The sequence below is a fragment of the Cydia splendana genome, chromosome 25, assembly GCF_910591565.1.
Source record: "Cydia splendana chromosome 25, ilCydSple1.2, whole genome shotgun sequence".
NCBI lineage: Eukaryota > Metazoa > Arthropoda > Insecta > Lepidoptera > Tortricidae > Cydia > Cydia splendana.
In genome coordinates, this window is record NC_085984.1 from 8,197,032 (window position 1) to 8,220,633 (window position 23,602).

Here is a 23,602-nt window from a genome sequence, read left to right on the forward strand (position 1 = left end):
TTTCCTGAATAATTACAAGCTTTTACCCTTGTACCAAAGGTGGCTTTAAATATCTCCATTCTACATTATATGGGCACTAGAGGTCACTACCCCACTCTTGTATACAACCCGTGCAAAACCCACGTTAACTACCTCTAATCTAACACACTGTATAAATCTATTTTTCGTGCAAAACCTTACCTCAAACTACCCGTCCAAATAACATTAAATAGTCCAAGTTTCACTTTACCTAGCGTACCTTTGTACCAAAGGTGGCTTCAAGTATCTCCTCTCGATATGTGCCTCTAGTGACGCCAACTTATGCCGTGCCCTAGCCACTATTTCAGCTCCGGTAACTTCCCCAAATTAGACATAAGTGACGATAAAATATTGTATAAATCCCGTGCAAAACCCTTACCTCAAACTACCATCGAACATACATTAAATAGTCCAAGTTTCACTTTACCTAGCATACCTTTGTACCAAAGGTGGCTTGAGGTATCTCCTCTCGATATGTGCCTCTAGTGACGCCAACTTATGCCGTGCTCTGGCTACTATTTCGGCGCCGGTGGCTTCCTCGGGTAACGCCAGGCGGGAGGGACGCCAGCCGGGGACCTGCATTGATGCGGCGGCGACCCGTTCTTCTAATTGTTCCACCTGGAAATGTATGGTTATTAGTGCCGAAATGTTAACGATAAGGAAACTAAATTATAGAAAATATTAACACAATACATATGTAGTGCATAGTTATTTTCCATCGTATTTTCACGGAAACGTACGAACGTGTGTTGCTATTTCAGTCAGTCTCGGTACAAAAAGTACTGAGGTTGACTGAAGTAGCATGACAAATACGAACATTTCCGAGAAAATACGATGGAAAACAATTACGCACTACATCGTTTTAATTCGTTCAAAAATACATTTCATTCTGCGTTATAATATGTCAACTCGCTCTTCAATCAGAAATAATTCAAAATAAATTTGATGTTTTTTTTAGTATAGTTATTATTCGGCATCCAGCAGCTATTAACATGCTTTCAGTCGAATCCAATCCTACATTAGTATAGTAGTAGACAGCATACCAGCACTTTACGGGCTATAAATGCATCTAATTGATTAGTGGAGTTTCCCCAAAAGATAATGCCATATCTCAAGGTCGATGTGACATAAGCATGATAGGCAAATAAAACATTATGGCCATTGGCTAGCCTACTTCCACTAGCCTGTTTTGTTCATACAAAGTAGTAGATATTGAATTATAAGTTACCATGCCAAGTAACTGCATGTCGCAGCGTCTCGCCGTGACCGCACAGAAGGACCCTGGAGGTTCAGGGGGTGGGTACCCTCCGGACGCCATAATGGCTCGGTCTAGGGGGGTGATGGATAATTCTGTGCACGACGCGTCACCTTTGTCTATGTATAGCTGTGGACAAGTAATGATAATGGTAATAAATAATAACTTTGGTCTTGAGTATTGAAACAACTACAACACTAAATGCAAATTCCACGTTCGACGTGTTGCCTCTCTGTCACACCTAGATACGAATTTACAAGTGCGACAGAGAGGCAACACGTCGAACGTGGTTCGCGTTAGGCCCTCAGAAACCAATGGCGGGAAGTTCAATAGACAAGCCAACGAGATTAGCACCGACGGAAAAATCGGGCCAAATCCGGCTTGCCCTATGTGCACGTTTGACGCGCCGCTACGCCTTTAGAATTTTGTATATATCATAGTATTTGTGGTTAAAATGCTTCATAAAAGTTTCTTCAAAAATCAAATGAAATGAAACACATACACATCATTTTTGTTGTGATTATATTATATCGATGTTTTTTTTAAATTAAATTCTGGGAAAACGTATATAGGAGATATACATACCTTATTATTTATCATAGGTGTATTCTGCACGAGTGAAGCCTGTAGTTCTTTCTCCCTCGCACCGCGCGGATGCAGGGAATCTATCAACTCCTTCAGTTGGTCAGGATCTGTGACACGCCACCATCCGTGTCTGTGAAAAAATAAAATAATATAATAATGATATCATAAAAATATTACAGGACTTGACAATCCAAGAAAATTAAATTTTTCTAACTGTTGTCTCCTCAGCAGTCATCTGAATAGGCGGCGGACTGTCGCACGTCACATACTTAGATAGCGTTGAAAATGAGGAGGCCCAGGGAGGTAAGAGAGGAGGCCTTTGCCTTTATACCTCTATAAGTAGAATAACCTAGTATTACTAACCTTAATTCTCTAGGTACGAAAGCGCCTCCCTGCTTCTTCGGCAATCCATGAACTTTACATTTGTCTAGCTGTTGCATTTCGTCAGCAGTCATCTGAATAGGCGGCGGACTGTCGCACGTCACATAAGTTGATAGCGCGTTGAAGTTGAGGAGGCCGAGAGAGGTGAGGGAGGAGGCCTTTGCCTTTTGGGAGGCCATGTCGTGTTTTAGGGCGTCGGCTTGGAGTTCCTTTTCTAGGTCGTTGTCCTGGTAAATAAATTGTATTGTTATATTGTGGACTTGGTGCACATCCTTTATATTAATATTCTATAAAGTGTGTTGACCGAAGCATAGAATGAGGAATGAGTTGGCATTATTCAGCAAAATGTCAGTTTATTAAGTCAGTGTCATACGATGGTATTCCACCTTTCCAATATTTGAGCAAATGTTCATTGCGTCTCACTCTCTCATCAAGCAAAATGTGAGACGCAAATACAAATTTGATCAAATATTGGACAGGTGAAATACCACCCTTAGAGGCGTGTATTTTTTTTAACATTGGCTTGTAAAGATGTTTTTAAACTCGACTGTACAAATGTAAGTTGAATAAAATCAAGTATTTTAGAATAAATCACAAGTTTTTTCAGAAACAGGCCAATGGCCATATAATAAAACAAAAAAGGGTTGTGCACACCGGATGCGTGTACGTATAAGTGCATGACCGCGTTGTAATATATAGATCCTTATGAGAGATGGCACACCGCTTGCGTGACGTGAGCGTGTACGTCTCAAACATTTTAGCGCACGTCCACGTCCTACGGCACGCAGCCGGCGTGTTCTGGCCTTAAAACCAACAACACTGTACATGTATATGTGTAGATATTTATGTAAGTATATGTTTACGTTTACGATTTCATAGTACGTTAATTAGTATTTATTTTGTAAATAGTAGGTAGAGTTAGACCAAGAAAAGTCTGCAGCGATTTTGATAGCCCACGTAATGCAAGTGTTATTTATGCGTCATAATTTCATAGAAGTTTGACGTTTAAAATGACACTTGCACTGCGTGGGTTATCCAAATCACTGCAGACTTTTCTCGGCCTGACTCTAGTGATATCCTGCCCGATTCGACCGTTAAGATACGTCAATTAATAGATCTAGAAACGATATGGATTAGATGTGTCAGTGTTAAAAGTGACGTTATTGTTTGAAGAAACGTCACATTTGACACTGACATCGTTTCTAGATCTATTAACTGACGTATCTTAAAGTTCGAATCGGGCCGATCGTTTAAATTTTTCAAGTATTAATCCTGCACTTAACAACCGTCTCTTTTTGACTTGTAGAGAATGCCTTAAGGCATTAAGTCTGTCATATGTACTTATAATAAATCATATTATAAGGTTAGCTGGAAGAGATCCCTTACAGGGATAAGTTCGCCTTTGTACCTTTATTTCTGTAAATATTATATAAACCTGTGTTGTGTACAATAAAGTGATTACTACTACTACTACTATAATAAATCATAATAGTAAATAAACAAAGAGTAGATTTTCAAAGGTGTATGTGAAGTCCCCAATCCGCATTGGGCTAGCGTAGGGACTACAGCCCAAACCCTCTCGTACTTGAGAGGAGGCCTGTGCCCAGCAGTGGGACGTATATAGGCTAAATTATTATTTTTTATTATTATTATAATAGTAAAATAACACTCACCTGTTCTTGATCCTGTTTACTATCCTCCTTAACATCCCAAAATCCCAAAATACCCTCCTTACTTGCATCCAGCATATCCTGATCCAACCCAGACATAGACATACTAGAATCCGCGTACACATTATTACTCGGCACCTGAACGCTCGTCACCATACTATTCAACGTGAATAAACTAGGATCATTCAGTAAATGTAGATTATTAGACACATCCCATTTGTGCCCTTGTGACATGATAATTTCCGAGCAGGAATGTTCATTGTCACAGTAGACTTTCTGATCTTTCTCTTCGGAAATCAAAAAGGAGTTTTCATGTCTTAATATAGAGAACCATTTGCCTTCCAACATTTTAGTATATAAATATCTATGTGCAGCGTCAGGCTCCATAACCTCTTCCTTTATAATCTCCTTTTTTTCTTCCTTAATTTCCTCCGCTTTTTTAGCGGCGTCGAGCTGAGAAGACACCGCTTCGGCCAGTTTGCGGAGCTCTTCCAAATTGTTGACTAGTTGGTCTTTTTGTTCTTCCGGCTCCTCTTTTTCGACCTCTTTTTTGACTACATTTTCTACTTTGACGATTTCCTGCAATGAAAACTAATGTAAGTACTGAGAGAGATGAGTGTCGCTTTGCGAGAGACAATTAGACGTAAGTCTACAAACATGAAGCAACCCACACGAAATCTCCTAATAAAGGGATAACACAATGAATTACCTGTGGCTTATCTACAGCTTCCGGCTGCGCAGCGAACATGGGAGTATGCGTGGGTTTCTGGACGAGGAAAGCCGTGGGGATTGACTCGTTTGTCTGTTTTTGCTGGATGTACTTCTCTTCCATTTTTATTGAAGGAATAAAGGAAAAACACAATGAAATACCTGTGGCTTATCTACAGCTTCCGGCTGCGCAGCGAACATGGGAGTATGTGTGGGTTTCTGGACGAGGAAAGCCGTGGGGATTGACTCTTTTGTCTGTTTTTGCTGGATGTACTTCTCTTCCATTTTTATTGAAGGAATAAAGGAAAAACACAATGAAATACCTGTGGCTTATCTACAGCTTCCGGCTGCGCAGCGAACATGGGAGTATGTGTGGGTTTCTGGACGAGGAAAGCCGTGGGGATTGACTCTTTTGTCTGTTTTTGCTGGATGTACTTCTCTTCCATTTTTATTGAAGGAATAAAGGAAAAACACAATGAAATACCTGTGGCTTATCTACAGCTTCCGGCTGCGCAGCGAACATGGGAGTATGTGTGGGTTTCTGGACGAGGAAAGCCGTGGGGATTGACTCTTTTGTCTGTTTTTGCTGGATGTACTTCTCTTCCATTTTTATTTAAGGAATAAAGGAAAAACACAATGAATTACCTGTGGCTTATCTACAGCTTCCGGCTGCGCAGCGAACATGGGAGTATGTGTGGGTTTCTGGACGAGGAAAGCCGTGGGGATTGACTCTTTTGTGTGTTTCTGCTGGATGTACTTCGCTTCCACTTTTATTGAAGGAATAAAGGAAAACAATGAAATACCTGTGGCTTATCTACAGCTTCCGGTTGAGCAGCGAACATGGGGGTATGTGTGGGTTTCTGGACGAGGAAAGCCGTCGGGATGGAGTCCTCAATGTCTAGCATCTCTTCCTCGTTCGTCTGCTTATGCTGGATGTACTTCTCTTCCATTTTGATTGACCCTGGAAACAGCCCATATAACCATTCCAGTCGCAGAATCACAAAGTGGTAACTAAATGTCAGATGTGTCGTAACAGAGTCCACACAATGTGTCTAGAATTGTTTCGAAACAAAGTGTCGTCGCCGTGTCTACACTTTTCCGTAACAAGGTGTCGACACATTTGTGTGCACTTTGCGTGCGGTTTGCGACTAAATCTGACAGCAAATTTGTGACAGCAAATGTCAATATAAAATACCTCTTGAAAACCAAGGTTTGTCAAACTACTATTAGTGTCTCGTGTGCTCGTAATTCTAGTAAGTCATCATGGGCAATGCAAATGATAATAATCGACCGAAACCATATAAACACCCAACACCCGTCAACCTTTTACAGAAAAGTTTTTAAAGAAATTCAATAAGCTACTTAGGTCAGGCAACGAATGCTCCAAAAGTTGTAGAGGGAAATGCTCGGAACACAATTTTTGACTCCGTAACTCGGTTTGACAAGTTAGGAGGTGAACATATCAAAAGTCCCCGGTCGTAGCCCTTGAGCGGGGGGGAGAGAGGGGGCTTTGAAGGTCCCATTTTTCCGTTTTTCGATTATATCTCGGAAACTATGCATCTCAGCGACATGGCCACTTATACAAAATGAAAGTTAATTTAATTTGTTACAAGTTTATTCAGTCAATTTTTTCGATATGTTGAATAGTTTTTGAGATATCCGCTCTTAAAAGATTATTTAGGGCTCTCAATTTTATCTTGATATATCTATATCAGTGAAGGTGTTAGGCCGTATTTGGTATCGTTTTCGTATAAATCTGGGGTGCTGAATCCATTTAAGATATCACATTGACACCATTCCACAAAATAAAAATAAATCTTTTTAGGGTTCCGTACCTCAAAAGGAAAAAACGGAACCCTTATAGGATCACTCGTGCGTCTGTATGTATGTCCGTCTGAATACACAAAATAGTTCTTTACCTATAGATGACAGGAAAACCTATTAGAAATGTGCAGTCAAGCGCGAGTCGGACTTAATGTACGGAACCCTTAATACGCGAGTCCGACTCGCACTTGGTCGGTTTTTTTGAAACTCTTCTTGACGCTTAACCGCTGAACCGATTTCGTTGAAATTTGGTACAGAAATAGTTTGGGTCCCGGAACAGGACATAGGATAGATCTTATAACCAAAATCATCTTTTGAAGGTGTGAAAAGTGGCGTGGAAATTTGTACGGGAAATCAATAACCGCTGAACCGATTTATATGAAATTTGGGATGGTCTACATCTTTGATTTAGTTAAAAATGATGAAAAAACATGACTTCAAACCTAAACTTAAACAGTATTAACTTCAAGAAGTCAATTCTGAATTCCCCCCTACACCTCATTTCACACCTTTAAAGGATGATTTTTGAGATAACTTATTATATCCTGTCTCGGGACTCAAAATATATGTGTACCAAATTTAAATTAAAACTGTTCAGCAGTTTAAGCGTGAAGAGGAGTTTAAAAGAAAGTATTTTAATAAGTTTATATGTTTTTACTTCGGAATGGTGTCAATGTGATCCCTTAACTAAATTTGGTACTGCGAATTTATAAGAAAACGATACCAAACATGGCCTAGTAGCTTTACTGTTGTAGAAGTCAAAATAAAATTGAGAGCCCTAAATTCTTATTACTTGGCCAAACTTGTGTAGAAGGAAAAGGTAAAATAAAAGTCTTCGGCAGGAATATAAGACACAAATATATTTTTTTTTTGCGTTACTATTTCATTCATCAAATATAAACATACCTTGATTATACTATTCTAGTGAGATCCTCATAGATAAACAAAAACATTTACTTAAAAAATTACAAGGTCGAAATGTCACGGAACTTGTGAGAGTAATATGTGAAAAATAAAACATCAAACATCAACATTTATTCAGCAAATAGGCCACAAGGGCACTTTTACACGTCATCATTGAATTTACATACAAGCAAAAATAATAACATCAACAATTTTATAAAATAAAACTAACAATTCAATCTAACTTATTACAATTACTAAGAGATGTATATGGTCTCTTAATGTCGAATTACATAAAAAATACAGATACAAAACACAAAAAAAATCTAAAACTTTTATGACAAAAAAAATCTGGACACAATTTAAGAATCACCCAATTGCGTCGAGGAATCATCTGTATTTTTGCTTGTTTCATTACCTCCTCGCTTCTTTTTTGTCCTTTGTATTCTGTAGCAATTTGTTAGATCTGAAAATAAAGATAACTTGCGTCGTCACGGATGTCGATTTATAGGTTTTAGGGAGTGCAGAATTCGAAAACGATGATCATTTTATAATTCAAGATGGCGGCTACGTATTTCGTCATAAAAGTGGAATCCAAAATAGTCATCATTTTCGAAATCTGCGCCCCCTAAAACCTATAAAACGATATCCATGACGACTTTTATGACATAGTGCATTGCCGCCATTTTGAAATTGAAAATGTTATCATTTTCGAAATCTGCGCCCCCTAAAACCTATAAAACGACTTTTATGACATAGTGCATGGCCGCCATCTTGGAATCCAAAATAGTCATCATTTTCGAAATCTGCGCCCCCTAAAACCTATAAAACGATATCCATGACGACTTTTATGACATAGTGCATTTCCGCCATTTTTAAATTGAAAATGTTATCATTTTCGAAATCTGCGCCCCCCAAAACCTATAAAACGACACCCATGACGACTTTTATGACATAGTGCATGGCCGCCATCTTGGAATCCAAAATAGTCATCATTTTCGAAATCTGCGCCCCCTAAAACCTATAAAACGATATCCATGACGACTTTTATGACATAGTGCATTGCCGCCATTTTTAAATTGAAAATGTTATCATTTTCGAAATCTGCGCCCCCCAAAACCTATAAAACGACACCCATGACGACTTTTATGACATAGTGCATGGCCGCCATTTTGGATTCCAAAATGGTCATCATTTTCGAACGCGGGGCCCCCTAAAACCTATAAAACGACATACATGACGACTTTTATGACATAGTGCATGGCCGCCATCTTGGAATCCAAAATGGTCATCATTTTCGAAATCTGCGCCCCCTAAAACCTATAAAACGACACCCATGACGACTTTTATGACATAGTGCATGGCCGCCATTTTGGATTTCAAAATGGTCATCATTTTCTAAATCGGGGCCCCCTAAAACCTATAAAACGACATCCATGACGACTTTTATGACACAGTGCATGGCCGCCATTTCGGATTCCAAAATGGTCATTATTTTCGAAATCGACACTCCCTAAAACCTATATATCGACACCCATCTCGACTTTTATGACAACGTGTTTTGCTACCATCTGCATGCAAGACATTTCTATTATTTTTACGTACAAAAATGGCCCCCTGTCAACTTTCAATCGAGATTTAATCGATAATTTATTCGATTAATATTCAGATTAATTCAATTTCAATGTATGTTAGGTCGACTAAACTAATCGCGATTAAAATTTGAGGATTAACTTTTTTTATTCCATTAATTAGTCGAATAAACAGTTAATCGATTAATGCCCATCTCTGACCACGGCATTTTTACACTTTGAGAATATCTGAAAACAAATCAACACAAGGAGCCATTTTGCAAATCCAGTAACATACCAGTAACTTTGTTATTACTTTTGACAGCGCGTGTCATGTGTCAACACAGAGTCGACACAAAGTCGAAACATTGCAACTACTTTGTGACTGCAATATTTCTCAGCCTTAAACCATATTTATACATCATAATTAACAAGTTTCGTAGTATGTAAAGCGTTATTTCTGTTATTTAAGTATAGTATACGCATCGAAGTACTAAAAATGCTTCAAATAATATAGTTATGAACACAGGCACTGAGAAGTAAACAATTTCATTTCCGGCTAAACTAAAACAATGTGGTGGCGCGTTGATTATATTACACTTAGTTTATCAAATCACTCGAGCAGTTTAATTCCCCATAATAATTTAAGTCCTATTGTAATATAAATGCAAACAATATATAATTACGTCTTGTAATCCGTTTTAATAGAGATGGCGTATTAATGTCACTTATTTTTATTTAAGTATTTTTCCATCTGACAGTTTCCATTTGACAGGAACAAAATGAACGAATGAACGAATGATTTTGGCATAAAGTAGTCGCAAACCCGAAACAATGTGTGCACACGGCGACCACACTTTATGTCACTTTGTGTCATGTGTCGACCCTTCCCCATTTCTGGTAACTGTGTCGACACGGCGACGACTCTGCGACTGGAATTGTGACCGAAACAGACGGTGTCGACACAAGATGTGTCAACACCGCGTCGTAACGGCGACTGGAAATGGTTGTATGGGAGAAGTGTCATCAATTGCTATACAGCATTCGTGGCCCACAAATGGTGCCGCCGGAAGACCAGCGCTGACTTTCGGGTTAGCATTATGCTGAGGCGGGATCATTTCGTGGTAAACTATATACTTTATGCTTTAAATATACTTTTTGTAATACGTTTGTATGAAATGTAGTTTTAGTTTGCCATGAATAAATGAAATTATTCTTATTCTTATTCTACACTCGGCGCAGGCTGCAGACAGGTAGAATCTTTGATACATATGTAGTGCATTATTGTTTTCCATCGTATTTTCTCGACACGTTTGTATTTGTCATGCTACTTCAGTCACCTTCAGTAGTTTTTGTACCGAGACTGACTGAAATAGCAACACACGTTTATACGTTTCCGTGAAAATACGATGGAAAATAATTACGCACTGCATCTGTATAATCATGATGCCACGCTTATTTTTGTGCAATATATTTTAAAAAATGGTGATGAGCTTTCCTTTGACGAAGCTGTGGCGGTAAAAACGAAACGTTGGCACCAATTCAAAAAGTTCTTCAGAGCATTCCCCGTCGTACAGAGGATAGAACAGACATACGGTCAACGTCTCTCCGAAGGCTAATAGGCACCTTATAATTGGGAGTTTTCAGTAAAAATAGTACCATCAATTTTATTTCCAAAAACCATCAAATTTTGGGTTATTTAGACTCAGAATCATAAAAAAAGTAAATGGTACACTTTTATGTGAAAATGCCCAAATACGGTACAATACATACCTTCGACCTTGCACGCTCCATGTTTGACATTGGGCTCATATTTGATGATCTGCGTGTGGTCGCTGAGATTCAGCTCTGACTTGATGTTTTTCAATTCAAGTTCGCTCTTAAGGGCCTCTTCCTTCTTGAGGGCCTCGGTGGCGAGGTCGGGCACGTCCGCTTGAATTTCTTTGCATTCTTTTACTACTGAAAAGACATTATCATAATTAATATAAGCGGGAGCGGGATTGCCGGTCCCATATTGGGATACCCTCCTTTAATTGAGGGGCGACTTAAATCTTCTCGAGGCAGAGGTGTAGCCGGTGTAGCTTTATTTGACGTTCATAAGCGCATTGTAATACGCCTACTTGAATAATAAAGTATCTTTATCTTATCTTTTAATGTAATAATTTCCCCAATATATATTATATATGAAAATATGTGACGTTTTCAATCAAAAGGTATACCATTATACCATTGTCGGTTATCGATAAGGTTGATTTTAAATTAAAGCTATATGGAAATAGCGCCTTATAAACATGTGCTATTTTCAACAAAGAAGGTACTTATTGTCAGTTTTGTCAATAATAAGTACCTTTTTGGTTAAAAACGGCAAATATGCCTAAACTTGGCAAAGCGATCTTTACGAACGTAACAAGTATTTTAATAAGCAAGGAATGCGATTGAAGATTTATTAAGTCGAAATGTATAAACCAATCTTATAGCGATTTTACGGTGGATCCTGTAGTTTTGTATTAAACCTTAAGAAAACACCTTTTCTATGATCTAATAATGTGATTATGTGCAATAAATTTCACCTACAGGCCCCGTGCATGAACTATTAGAGGTCAGCATAGGAGCCGTCAGATTTTTGGCGATTTTTGGTAGCACTTGCTTTGGCAATGTACATATATTTCCGTTTCAGGCCACAAGATGGCAGACCCTCCAACGCGCACGGTCCCTATTTAGTATCACTATTGTTAAGAGGTTTAAGAGCGTAAATATAATATAATAACGATTTACCTCTCCTAAGTTCCGCGGGCCTCCGCGCCCTCTCCTCGAGCGCGAAGTGGTAGTCCATGATCTCCGGCTGCGCCGACTCCATCGCCTCTACGAAGACGCCGCCACACTTGCCCAGCGACCAGTACCGGCGCCAATATCTGGGTGACATAGTAAAAAAATTAGTCTTCTTCTTCCTCTTATTGTCCCGGCATTTTTGCCACGGCTCATGGGAGCCTGGGATCCGCTTGGCAACTAATCCCAAGAATTGGCGTAGGCATTAGTTTTTACGAAAGCGACTGCCATCTGACCTTCCAAGCTAGAGGGTAAACTAGGCCTTATCGGGATTACTCCGGTTTCCTCACGATGTTTTTCTTCACCGAAAAGCGAATGGTAAATATCAAATGACATTTCGTACATAAGTTCCGAAAAACTCATTGGTACGAGCCGTGGTTTGACCTTCGGATTGAAAGTTGCACGCTCTTACCGATAGGCCAATAAATTAGTAATAGCACATTAAGTTCATATTAGCAATATAACGACACAGAAATAGAGGGAGGGAGGGAAAAAACAATTGACAATTTATTTGTAACTCGACAGTTCATTGTATTTTACAAATCCATACGTTGTGAAGTAATTATGTAGACGCGTCCTTTGCTTAGTTTCCCTTTTTTGATATAGGAGGCAAACAAGCAGACGAATCACCCGATGGTAAGCAACAATCGTTGCCAATGGACACCCACAACATCAGAACGTTTTTCACAGTATTACCTGTCCTGTCCGTAGCACGTGGCCCTCAGAGCATGCGAACCAGCCGCGAGCTGTTGAAGCTGTTGCTCTGATTGTCGCAGTAATTTCTCAAGTTTCCGGGATAATTCTTCTGCAGATAAGTTCTTGTCTTCGTCCTGTTAAGACAAGTGGAAACATTTTAAAAATCAGACTAACAATTAAAATCCACTGAATTTTTAACTAAAAACTGTCATCAAAAAGGTGAATTTTCTTTGTTCGAAATTTCAAATATACAGTTTTTATGGTTCCGTACCCAAAGGGTAAAAACGGGACCCTATTACTAAGACTCCGCTGTCCGTCTGTCGGTCTGTCACCAGGCTGTATCTTGTGAACCGTGATAGCTAGGCAGTTGAAATATTCACAGATAATGTATATAGATGGTCAAGCAAATCTTGTCAGTAGAAAAAGGCGCGAAATTCAAATTTTCTATGGGACGATATCCCTTCGCGCCTACATTTTTCAAATTTGTCGCCTTTTTCTACTGACAAGACCTGCGTGACCAACTATATCTGTAGGTAGTAATAGGGTCCCGTTTTTACCCTTCGGGTACAGAACCCTAAAAAATACGTACCTCTTCCGGCTGCGTCCCCTCACTCTCCAAATCGCTCAGGATCGCATCACAATCCCCCATCACACTGTCCTTATCCACCTTATTGTCCTGCGGCGAACACTCCTCCTTATTATTATTCATCAGCTCCTTCTTCGCGTCTTTGAGGGGGGAGAGGTCTTTGTCGCTATCCTCCTTGTAGGGGGAGGGGGCGATGTCGGGGGTGGATTCTTTATCGTCTTCTTTGCGGTCTTTTTCGGGGGTCGCATGCTCTGTAAGTGAAGGTAATCAGTGATACAGATCAGGGATGTTGCAAATATTCCGCATTATTTTCAACATCCGCATCTGCATCCGCATCCGCATAAAATCGATGCGGAGCTTATGCGGATGTCGAACAAGTCGGTACAGGAACGTCTTAGCGGCGGCGTAAGTGCTAGGTAATTTCGTCATTACCTATAACGAAATCGTCTAGATCCAGAAAAGTCGGCCAAGTTACTGTTTATTAAATATAACGCACCTATATTCTTGCTCAAATACTAAATGTTTCGTTTTTTTTTTTAAAATAAAAATGACTAAAAATGTAATATTTGAGGTTTTTTAAGTACCTAATCTTGACATCCGCATCCGCATGCGCGGATGTGAGCCTTTAAATATCCGCATCCGCGTCCGCGGATGTCAATAAATCTGCATCCGCAACATCCCTGATACAGACGTAGTACACTATTGTTTTCCATCGTATCTCGGAAACGTTCGTATTTGTCATGCTAGTTCAGTCAACGTCAGTCCTTTTTGTACCGAGACTGACTGAAATAGCAAGACAGGTTCGTACGTTTCTGTGGAAATAACTATGCACATCTGTAAGTCGTATTTTTTTTCATAGATGATTAACTTATTGAGCTAACTGTGGTGCTAGGCTTTGCATACGTTGGTCCTATCCTCGTCCTGCCCAATGTGATTTTAGAAGGACATATCCCCTTTTTAGCAAAGTTATGAACTAGTGGCTCTGTGAGCTGTAGACCTCGCGAGCAGAGCTTGAAATAACATGGTGCTAAGAGCTTTAAATATAGTAAATTAAAAAAAAACAATACGAAATTTATGTGTAAAAAAATACAAAAAGTTATAATATCCCAGCATACAATTACTGGGGATCGAACCCAGACCCTCTGTACAAACAGAAAAAGCGAACGTTTACAAACTGAGCCAAATAGTTCTTAGATGGGTTGACGAAATTTAGCTACTCCTTCTCAAATTAAAATTAGTTAAAATTAAATATCTCAATACCTCCGAAACCAGCGAAATATATTTTCTGAATTTTTGGCCATTTAATCTATAAACATATCTCAAAAAGAAAACACTCGTATGGTACCGATACCACTATTTGTTTAGGCGCGAGCTATCACGACTCCGCCATTTAAAAAAAATTCAAAAAACCGGACGGACAAAAATTTTTTATTTAGACATAGAATCCAGTCACAAAATTTCACGAGATTCGGTTAAGAATTGCGACCTGTAGAGGAGAACATCCGGACATACAAAAGCAAAATGCTCCAGTCGAAACGTAGACCTTCGCTACGCTCCGGTCAATAAAAAGCCTTGATAAGTTGAGGTTACACTGAAAATTCTTTTATTTCAGTATAATCTCAAAAAACCACTGATTCAGGCGAGACTCGAACTCGCGCCTCCAACCGCCGCTCTACCAGCTGAGCTACCGAGACTTACTCATCACGAGCGAATGATGTGGTTTGTTAGCAAACATCTCTGACTGCCCAGCCAAGATGCCGATATGAACGATACGCTAATGTCTCTCTGTCACACTAATATGAAAGAGTGATAGAGATTACCGTTTTGTTCGCTACGGTGCAAACGATTGGGATCTTTGCTAGGCTGTTACACTTAAAGCAGGTAATTTATTTATTTATTTGGCGGAATGATGATGGAACATACCATCCTCGTGCGATTGAGGCGAAGCGCGACTTAGATTATTTCTAATGCAAGTAATTGTTGTTTCTCAGCCTGCTTACCTCAGTCAGTTACCTCTAGGTCCCGCGGACACGATTCCATACAAAATAAACCAAAAACCCCTGGGACTTAGTTTTTGACATTTCAAAGTGTTATTCGACGGGGAAAAATCGGAAAAATAGATCAACTGATTATCAAACGTACCATCCTCATGTGATTGTGGCGAAGCGCGACTAAGACTAGCCGTACTCTCTTCTACAAGGCGCTGCATTCTTTCTAATGCAAGTAATTGTTGTTTCTCAGTCTGCTCGGATCGCTGCTTGCGTTGGTGGAGGACTCGTACTCTGTCAAACCAATACAGAATTCATTTTTAAACTAAATTTTTAAACGTATTTTATTTCTAAATTTGAGGATTAAGTTTTAAGTTTAAGGAACCACTGAAAATCAGCGTCGTTGCACTATGCGCTCCGACACATGCTGAGTGGTATCCTCTATTTGACAACAAGTTACAAAACCATGTCTTATAGGTATTTAATATATCTGTTAATCTTAAGATTGTTGTGTCAAATAAATTCTTTTCATTTCATTAAACCCTGGCTTTAGCAAAAGCGTTGTAATAAAGCCAATTATAGATAAAAAGCTTTAAAATAAGATTACTTCGAACATTTCTACTCTGTAATAGCATATGGCGTACTGTTCTGGGGTAATTTAACAGATGCAAAATGAATTAAATACGGCAGTACAGCCGGCGTAATATGGATGGTGTTGTCCGCGTGATAAAATAACTGTCACTTTTTAACACCTCGGGATAGAAAGTGACGGACACCGTTTTAGCACGCTGTCACGTAGACGTCGTCCTACGACCATCATATCCGTACAGGTGGATTCACGAAAGCTGGCATGAATGGAATGAACGAGACTTTCATTTTATGAGTGACAACTGTTTCGGTACACAGTCAGAGCCACCATTTTATTAATTAATGTGTGTGTACGCACAACATATTTTCATTCACTCGTTCATTCCATTCGTGCCGCCTTTATTTAATACTCTACACATTTTTAATACTTTTTCCTAACTTTTTTCTCTGCTGCCTAACTCTCCATCTTTGCACTGTTGAGCCCTATTTTAGAAAATCCGGTCATTTTAGGGTCCATACCCACAGGGTTAAAACGGGACCCTATTACTAAGACTCCACTGTCCGCCTGTCTGTCCGTCAGTCTGTCACCAGGCTGTATCTCATGAACCGTGATAGCTAGACAGTTGAAATTTTCACAGATGATGCATTTCTGTTGCCGCTATAACAACAAAAATACCTACTAAAAAATACGGAACCCTCGGTAGGCGAGTCCGACTCGCACTTTTTTTTAAAAACCTAAACGTGCAGGAAAACTATGACAATCGTCGCAGAAGGTGGTGGTTCTGCTGCTCGACGCGGTCCCAGTACATGTCACCTTGAAACTTAAGTCATTGTCAATGGAGGTGACATCATCTATTGGGCATTAGCATGTCGAGCACTAGTACCACCACCTTATTATGTAATTATGCTACTGAAACGGAAAACTCACTTCCTTATCTTCATGTCCATAAGGTACCGCTCTTTCTTCAGCTGATTCAGGTGATCTAGGGCTCCGTCGATCTGTCTTAACACAGATTTGTTCTGCAGCAGCTCGTTGCATAGGAACGCCAAGATGGCGGACTTGGTTGTCGCGTTTAGGGCTAGGAATGGCTTGTCACGGAGGGCCTCTGTAAAAAAGGAATAGTACATTTTTCACCACACCAGCTCGGAAAGTCTTACTTCAACTTACACTTCAAAAACTGATAGCAAAATTGCATTTTATTCACATGTAGGGCAAAGTAATCAAATCAAATTTTGAGTTGTTTTCTTATGTTTGCTGGTAGAATTGACCTTTAAATGATGATTTTGGATGATAAATATTTAATAACATTCATTTGGATTTGATTTCGTTTGATTTTGTTTGATATTTTACATTTAATATTTGCTTCGGGTTGGTGTGGTAAAAAAAATTGTGTTCCACTCGGGGCCAAATTTTGTTTAACTAAGGAGGGTTCACGAGCGTAGCGAGTGGTTCAAAAAATGGAATCTTTCGCTTGCTCGGGTATCAATATTAGCACGAGCGGTTAAACAACAACTTTGCCCCCTTGTAAAACAAATAACTATTGATAGTTAGGAACTGTTCCTAAGGTACACGACACGTTTTCGACAAGCCCTTAGGCACTCGCCTAAAAACCAAAGACCGAGTATCATCATCATCATAATCATCCCGTCCTGGCCGGTTTCGGCCTCGGCGACTGAGTTTAAAGCGTGACAAGCAACGTCAATTACACTGACGACAGCTTACAAGTCTTCATTATTTTTAAAAGTAGCTGAACAAATGTTGGTCAGTTTGAGGAGTATAGGCTACAGTTTAATTTTATGCTCATGTTACAGGACACACCCGTTATAGTAAGTATTACAAAGTTTTTTAATATATTTACGAGATAATGACAAAGAAAAGCCATGTAAAGTAAAAAGCCCGGCTAGAATATATTTTAGGATGGTAAGCCTGTTGTTTACCTATGCTCGTATTTCTGTTTTATTTTGTATTGTTTTCTTTTATTGAGGTGTGCAATAAAGACTATTTGTATTGTATTGTTTGTAATGTCGAACCCAGAAATAAAAAGACTAGTAAACTCTATTGCGATTAATTACGATTTAATATAAGTATGTTCAACCCGCGAAAGTTTTGACAGATTCATTGCCACTAAGTGCTACGGGTTACGCTCGTAGCGCGTAGCCACGTTTTCGCCGTATATAGCGCGTAGTCGCTACGAACAGTGTACCCGACTGTCGGGTTCTTGGCCCTGAATGTGTTAAATGTCACTTACCAGACAGTTTATATGTATTGTTGTTGTGCAGATGTTCGTAGTAAGCACCATTCTTCGTGGTTGAGACAGTTTGTTGGATTTCAGCGTCAGTTTGATGGTGGTCCGCCACTCGCCGCTCTCTCTCCCGTTCCGCAGATAGACCTAAAAACAAGTACCCGTAAAATATTTTTTGTTACACACTTTTATTCTGATATTCATATTTTATGTAGAGTCATATGTAGAGTTACTTTTTCTCCTTTGCATGTCTATCAAGTACTTCTCGAGATCTTTCAAATGAGCCTAAACTCAATGTGTTTATGTTTTTCCATCGAAGAGTTCCTGTGGCTACCTTCCGACTGCATCATCAGATCAGCTAGCATATTATTGCATTGTCATCGGAAATATGGAAGTATGCGAAATTTCAGCTCAATCAGACACCCGGAACTGGTTTGATTTGAAGCACCATACATACATACACAGAGATATAGGTACGCAACTACGCAATAAAAGTGTGTAATATTTAAAAAATGTGTTGAGGATCATAAAACTCAATATGTCGGATTTATTATTGAAGTAAACGGCTTTAGTGTCGTTGGAAAATTTTAATATCTTTATATATGTATGTACGAGTAGACTTACCAGTCAAAGCTTTGACTTCGCCTGTCGCGTTGGCATACAGGTATATACGGAGAACTTCACTGAGATTGTGCTCCGTGATGTCGCCCATACGTAGAGCGTGTCCTAGCAAAGTTGTGTGGCGGCCTGGGTGCGGAATACCGGGGTCCTCTGCAAAACAAACGAACATACTTGGTTAAAATATGGGTAATGCCTGACATTACAAAACACGATAAGCGAGACCTCCATAGATTTGAAGACTTTCTTATTACCAAAGAGAATTTTATTTGAAATAGAGGAATATTGTCATAGTAAATTATGTAGTCTGTACATTTACTGCCATCTATCACACAAATGATTAACACTTTTAGAATGCTATTTGGCTTTGATCCTTATTGTTTCACTGATATGTGTTAAATTTGTTAAATGTCATAAAGTATCGCCATCTACTTGACGCAAAGGTATAGTGCCATCTTTTCGAGCGATGGCGCCATACCTTTGGTCTATCGTCGCCATCGTCGGGTAGATGGTGATACTTTTTGACATTTTAACAAATTTAACACATATCAGTGAAAAAATAAGGATCAAACTCAAATGGCGTTCGAAAAGTGTTAGCAAATGTACTGACTACATAATTTAGTTTGACAATATCCCTCTAGTCTAGATTTATCTTTGTTATTACTATTAACAATTCTAAAGACGTTAAAATTAAAACACGCTTTAAAGACGTGAGTTTTTTGAGTCGTCAGTCTAGAACTAAATCATATAATCATAACTTTCCTATAAGTAAAAATAGTAAAATATCGCACGTTAATAACTTTATTTACCATGAATTGTATTTGAACACAAACCATCTAGAAATTGAGAGTAAAAATCTAAATTTTCTCTAAAAACGCAGCAGAGGACTAAACTTTTTAATAAGTTGCAAATATCTCAGGGTTCAAGAAAATTACTGGCCTGATTTTACAAAGGAAAACCGGCTAAAAGGCCGTTCATCATTCGTATAAAGGTTCCGTCACACAGGCGCGTTTTCCGGATGGTGCGTGAGCGTTTTATATGTAAAAGCGGCGCGCCCCGCTCACGCCCCGCCAGGAAAACACGCCTGTGTGACGAAGCCTTATTTGAAACTTTACTTACCAATAGCACAAACTAGGAGATGCGTCAGAACTTGCATCAATTCGAGTTCAACTTCAGGACTGCATGCAGGCAGCAACGCCGCTTGCAAAGTGTTCAATGATGGGATCGAATCCACATCTGTAATGAAATAATAGTACATTACGATCATTATCAGGCCTTTAACATCTTGAGATGATTTATACAGCGTCTGTAAGCGAGGAACAACGTCTCTCGTGGCTGTATAAGCCAATGCGGGACCGGCATTTGCGACCGCATTTGTGGCAGCTGAAGCAGGGTGCCATGTCGGCATCATCAGGTAGATTGTGCCTCTTTGCGCGTTTTCGGGCAAGGTCTTGGGACCATGCGTTGTCGTGGATTTCGCGACCTTTCGCGATATGATACAAGTGCGAAAAATAGGAACTCTTGTCGATTTAAAACACTTCATTCGGTCGTATTTTACATAATTTATCGCCACTCGTTGCGGAATTACCTATTCGCACATGTATCGTCAGTACCTTCTTTACCATAAGGGCACACGGCCCGTGCCCAGGGCCCCCATCCTCAGGGGGCCCCGAAGGACAGACAGTAACAGTTTATTTGATTACCCATAATAAATAGAAGATCATAGTAGAAAATTTTTAGTTTAATATTAGCTTTCTTTACTTTCCAAAAGGGCCCCAAATTCTTATGTGCCCAAGGGCCCCAGCATAGTTTAAGACGGCCCTGTGTATCGTAGGTACAACGTTTTACAGTACATATGGACCTTTAAATTTTCGACATAGCCACTTGATGTGCTAATTATCGCACTAGTGCGGTAAAGTGCGGCACGTAGGCAGTGGCTTCTGATCTGATAGTGTGGAGTCTTCTTAAGGTCTGTAGAGTCCTGATTAGTTATATTGGGTTCTTACCGAATCCTAGCGTCTGCCCGAAGTTGTGTATGAACTCGAACGCTTGGAGCAGATCCGCCATGGCCTGTCCAGGGAGTTTCAAGCCAGGGACCCGATTTAGGGTAGGGAGGGGCTTCTGATCTGATAGTGTGGAGTCTTCTTGAGGTCGTCTGTGGAAGAATACAGTACAGATGTAGTGCATCATTATTTTTTGTCGTATTTTCTCGGAATCGTTCGTATTTGTCATGCTACTACAGTCAAGCTCAATACTTTTTGTACCCTGACTGAAACAGCAAGACACGTTCCTACGTTTCCGTGAAAACACGATGGAATAGTACATTTCGATGCTAGTGCGGAAGGTATGTCATTACTTCACGAGTACCGAGATATCTTGCCACGAGCCGCAGGCGAGTGGGAAGACTCGGGACGAGTGAAGAATGACATTTCCGCACGTGTATCGAACGACGTTTTTTAATACAGTTGCGAAAAAATAAGTAAAACATTGTTAATCGTACACTAAACAAAAGTGGTAACAGTGACAGCTCGCTTAGACGTCGTCTTTAAGTATATTATATCTATGGGCGTTTGGCAGCTATTCCGTTCCATTCAGACACCTTATTAAGAACGGAATTTTCAATATTCAATATTAAAAAATAAACGTGTTATAATGATGAAGAGGTAAGTATTAAAATATGAAATATGTATATTTTTCATATTCTTACATTAACAGTAGGTTTTTATGCTGATTACGACGTTTAAAGGAAACTAATATTAACACTCATCAATAAGTAGTCGTGAATTGGAACAAGTATAAATTTAAAAAAATTGGAAAAGTAAAAAGCACTAGTTCGACATAACCAACTTTCCGCACGCTAAACAGCTACGTAAAGTAGCACTTTGTGAGCAACTGTATTAAAAAATATGTTACTCGCAGGAAAAAAGAAATATGACAAACAACATAAAATGAACAAATAGCCATTGACACTATATCTTGAATAGTCAAGACTGTATACGTCGTGTTTCCTATAAAAACAACATCAATGATGTATTTTTGCCTATACCAGGCGTGGCTCACTCCGCGATTACGTCGCGTCGCTACAACCCCTACAAGTACACGCGGCCCACACCAATTTTGGTGTCTACCAGTAGTAGTTGCGCACCGCTACGGAACGGACGCCTGCTCGCGCTTGCGCCACCTTGCGGCCATATCTGTCGTAATAGACGCGTTTTGTTAGAGAGTGAACCTTCTGTACCTGTGGTACTATTATTTATTCTAAACCTAACTTAATTAAGTTATTTGGGCCAACACTGTATGACTGTTGATCTGAATTCCAAGATGGCGGCCGCACATATATTATACATATAATACAGGTAATAAAAATAAATAATTGGCAGATGAATGTCGTGTGTTGCCGTCTCTTTCTTACCTTAGTTCAGCGAGTAGTTCCATCTCTTTCTTCCTCTGCTGTAACTTCTTCTCTTTCGCCAGCAGCCTGTCTAGTAAATTCTGGTGTTTCCGTCTCTCTCGCTCCTCCCATCTCCTTCGCGAGTCCAGTTGACGGATGAACGTCGTGTGTTGTCGCCGTCTCTCTCTTTCCTGTGGACAATATAAAATTATGATTGGAGACAAGGATCACCCTAAGGACATTCGAAAGACTATATTGATTATAGTATTACATAACTATACAAAAATAAATAAAGAATGTATTATAAAATTAAATAAATTAGAAACCAAGCATAACATAAACTATACATGTATATCAGTGTACCTACTGGTAAACGTCTAGTTTAAATATAGTTATAGCAAGTTTGTTATCGAATAATATTATAACAAGACTTAAGATAGAGTTAATTAGCTTATACATACTAGGGCAGTAAAGTAATAAAATTCTCAGATCCTATGTAATTGTCGGCCGAGGTAAAGCCGAGGTCGCCAAACATGTGATCTGAGGTTTTCTTAATTACTGCCAGAGGTGTATTTTTCTGCTCTTCGGAGCCGGAAAGCGGCAACTTTCGTTTATCGCAGCGGGCAGAAAACTTACGTTTTCCGCACGGAGAACAGAAAAGATTCATTTCAACGTAAGTAACTTAAGTAAGAGGCAAATTCCAAGGAATAAGCAAAATTAAACTTTAAATTCGGAAAAACCATATTAATGCGACCATGTAAACCACAAAAAAGAACCAAAACTTCCGGAGTCTATTAGTTAGAGTTAGACCAATATAAGTCTGCAACTATTTTGACAGCACACGCAGTGGCAGTGTTATTTTAGACGTCAAACTTATGAAATTATGACATAAATAACACTTGCACTGCGTGTGCTATTAAAATCCTTGCAGACTTCTCTTGGTCTTACTCTATCATGCCTGCAAACCCATATTAATGCGAACCATTTAAACCGCAAAATAACATGACAAAAGCTTCGAAAGTCACATGCCTTATTATGTATTACCTCAGTTATATACTTTTGCTGCGCCCACGGAGACAGCAACGATGGAAAACAAGAAAACACATACACATATAGAATACCACACAAAACACACAAAGTCGACATACATAAACGCAACGGTTATTAACGTCTGAAAATTTTAATATCACCGAATTGTAACACAACTACGACATATAAAATAACAAGAAAAAAATATTCTGTTCCCCGTGTGGAAATCGTCAACTTTCGACACGCTGCGCTAAACGAAGTTGTCGCTTTTCGGCTCCGTCGAAAAGAGAAATAGTATACACACCTGGGCCAGTAACTAATGGAGCATCAGGGGCCCGTTTATCAAAAGCTTGTAACTTGTAACACAAGTGGAAGACCCTTTCTAACAAAAGCTGTCAAAAAGGGACATCCCGCCCGTAGGCCAGATGGCGCTGGCAGCCGCAAGTGGTTGCGTTCAGTTCTACGAGGCCGTGCCGTACAGCTGCGTTCGTGGCCCACCAAAATGGACTCGCCGGAAGACCAGCGCCGACTCTCGGGTCAGCATTATGCTGAGGCGAGCCCATTTCGTGGTAAACAATTTGTAATTATGTTTGTATTAAGCATTTAATTTTACTTTTGTATGTACACTAAGTTTATCACGAAAAATAAATGATTTATGATTTATGATTTATTTATGATCCGCTTGTATTACAAATTATAAGCTTTTGATAAACAGGGCAAAG

The 23,602-nt window shown here is 39.4% G+C and overlaps 1 protein-coding gene across 1 annotated transcript in view; it reads right to left on the minus strand.

The window, feature by feature from the left end:
- Nucleotides 1–23,602, minus strand: part of LOC134802715 (uncharacterized) — a 146,940-nt gene that overhangs the window by 13,965 nt on the left and 109,373 nt on the right. Inside the window, exons 27-44 of the mRNA XM_063775360.1 lie at nt 22,896–22,913; nt 21,873–22,042; nt 20,467–20,615; nt 19,580–19,696; nt 18,467–18,613; nt 17,849–17,989; nt 16,528–16,705; nt 15,166–15,305; nt 13,027–13,274; nt 12,438–12,571; nt 11,691–11,827; nt 10,689–10,871; nt 5,421–5,578; nt 3,913–4,488; nt 2,222–2,466; nt 1,859–1,988; nt 1,247–1,402; nt 446–636 (exon numbers count right to left, since the gene is read on the minus strand). Of these exons, the coding sequence (XP_063631430.1) occupies nt 446–636; nt 1,247–1,402; nt 1,859–1,988; nt 2,222–2,466; nt 3,913–4,488; nt 5,421–5,578; nt 10,689–10,871; nt 11,691–11,827; nt 12,438–12,571; nt 13,027–13,274; nt 15,166–15,305; nt 16,528–16,705; nt 17,849–17,989; nt 18,467–18,613; nt 19,580–19,696; nt 20,467–20,615; nt 21,873–22,042; nt 22,896–22,913 (3,218 nt within the window). The remainder of the gene's footprint in view (nt 1–445; nt 637–1,246; nt 1,403–1,858; nt 1,989–2,221; nt 2,467–3,912; nt 4,489–5,420; nt 5,579–10,688; nt 10,872–11,690; nt 11,828–12,437; nt 12,572–13,026; nt 13,275–15,165; nt 15,306–16,527; nt 16,706–17,848; nt 17,990–18,466; nt 18,614–19,579; nt 19,697–20,466; nt 20,616–21,872; nt 22,043–22,895; nt 22,914–23,602) is intronic.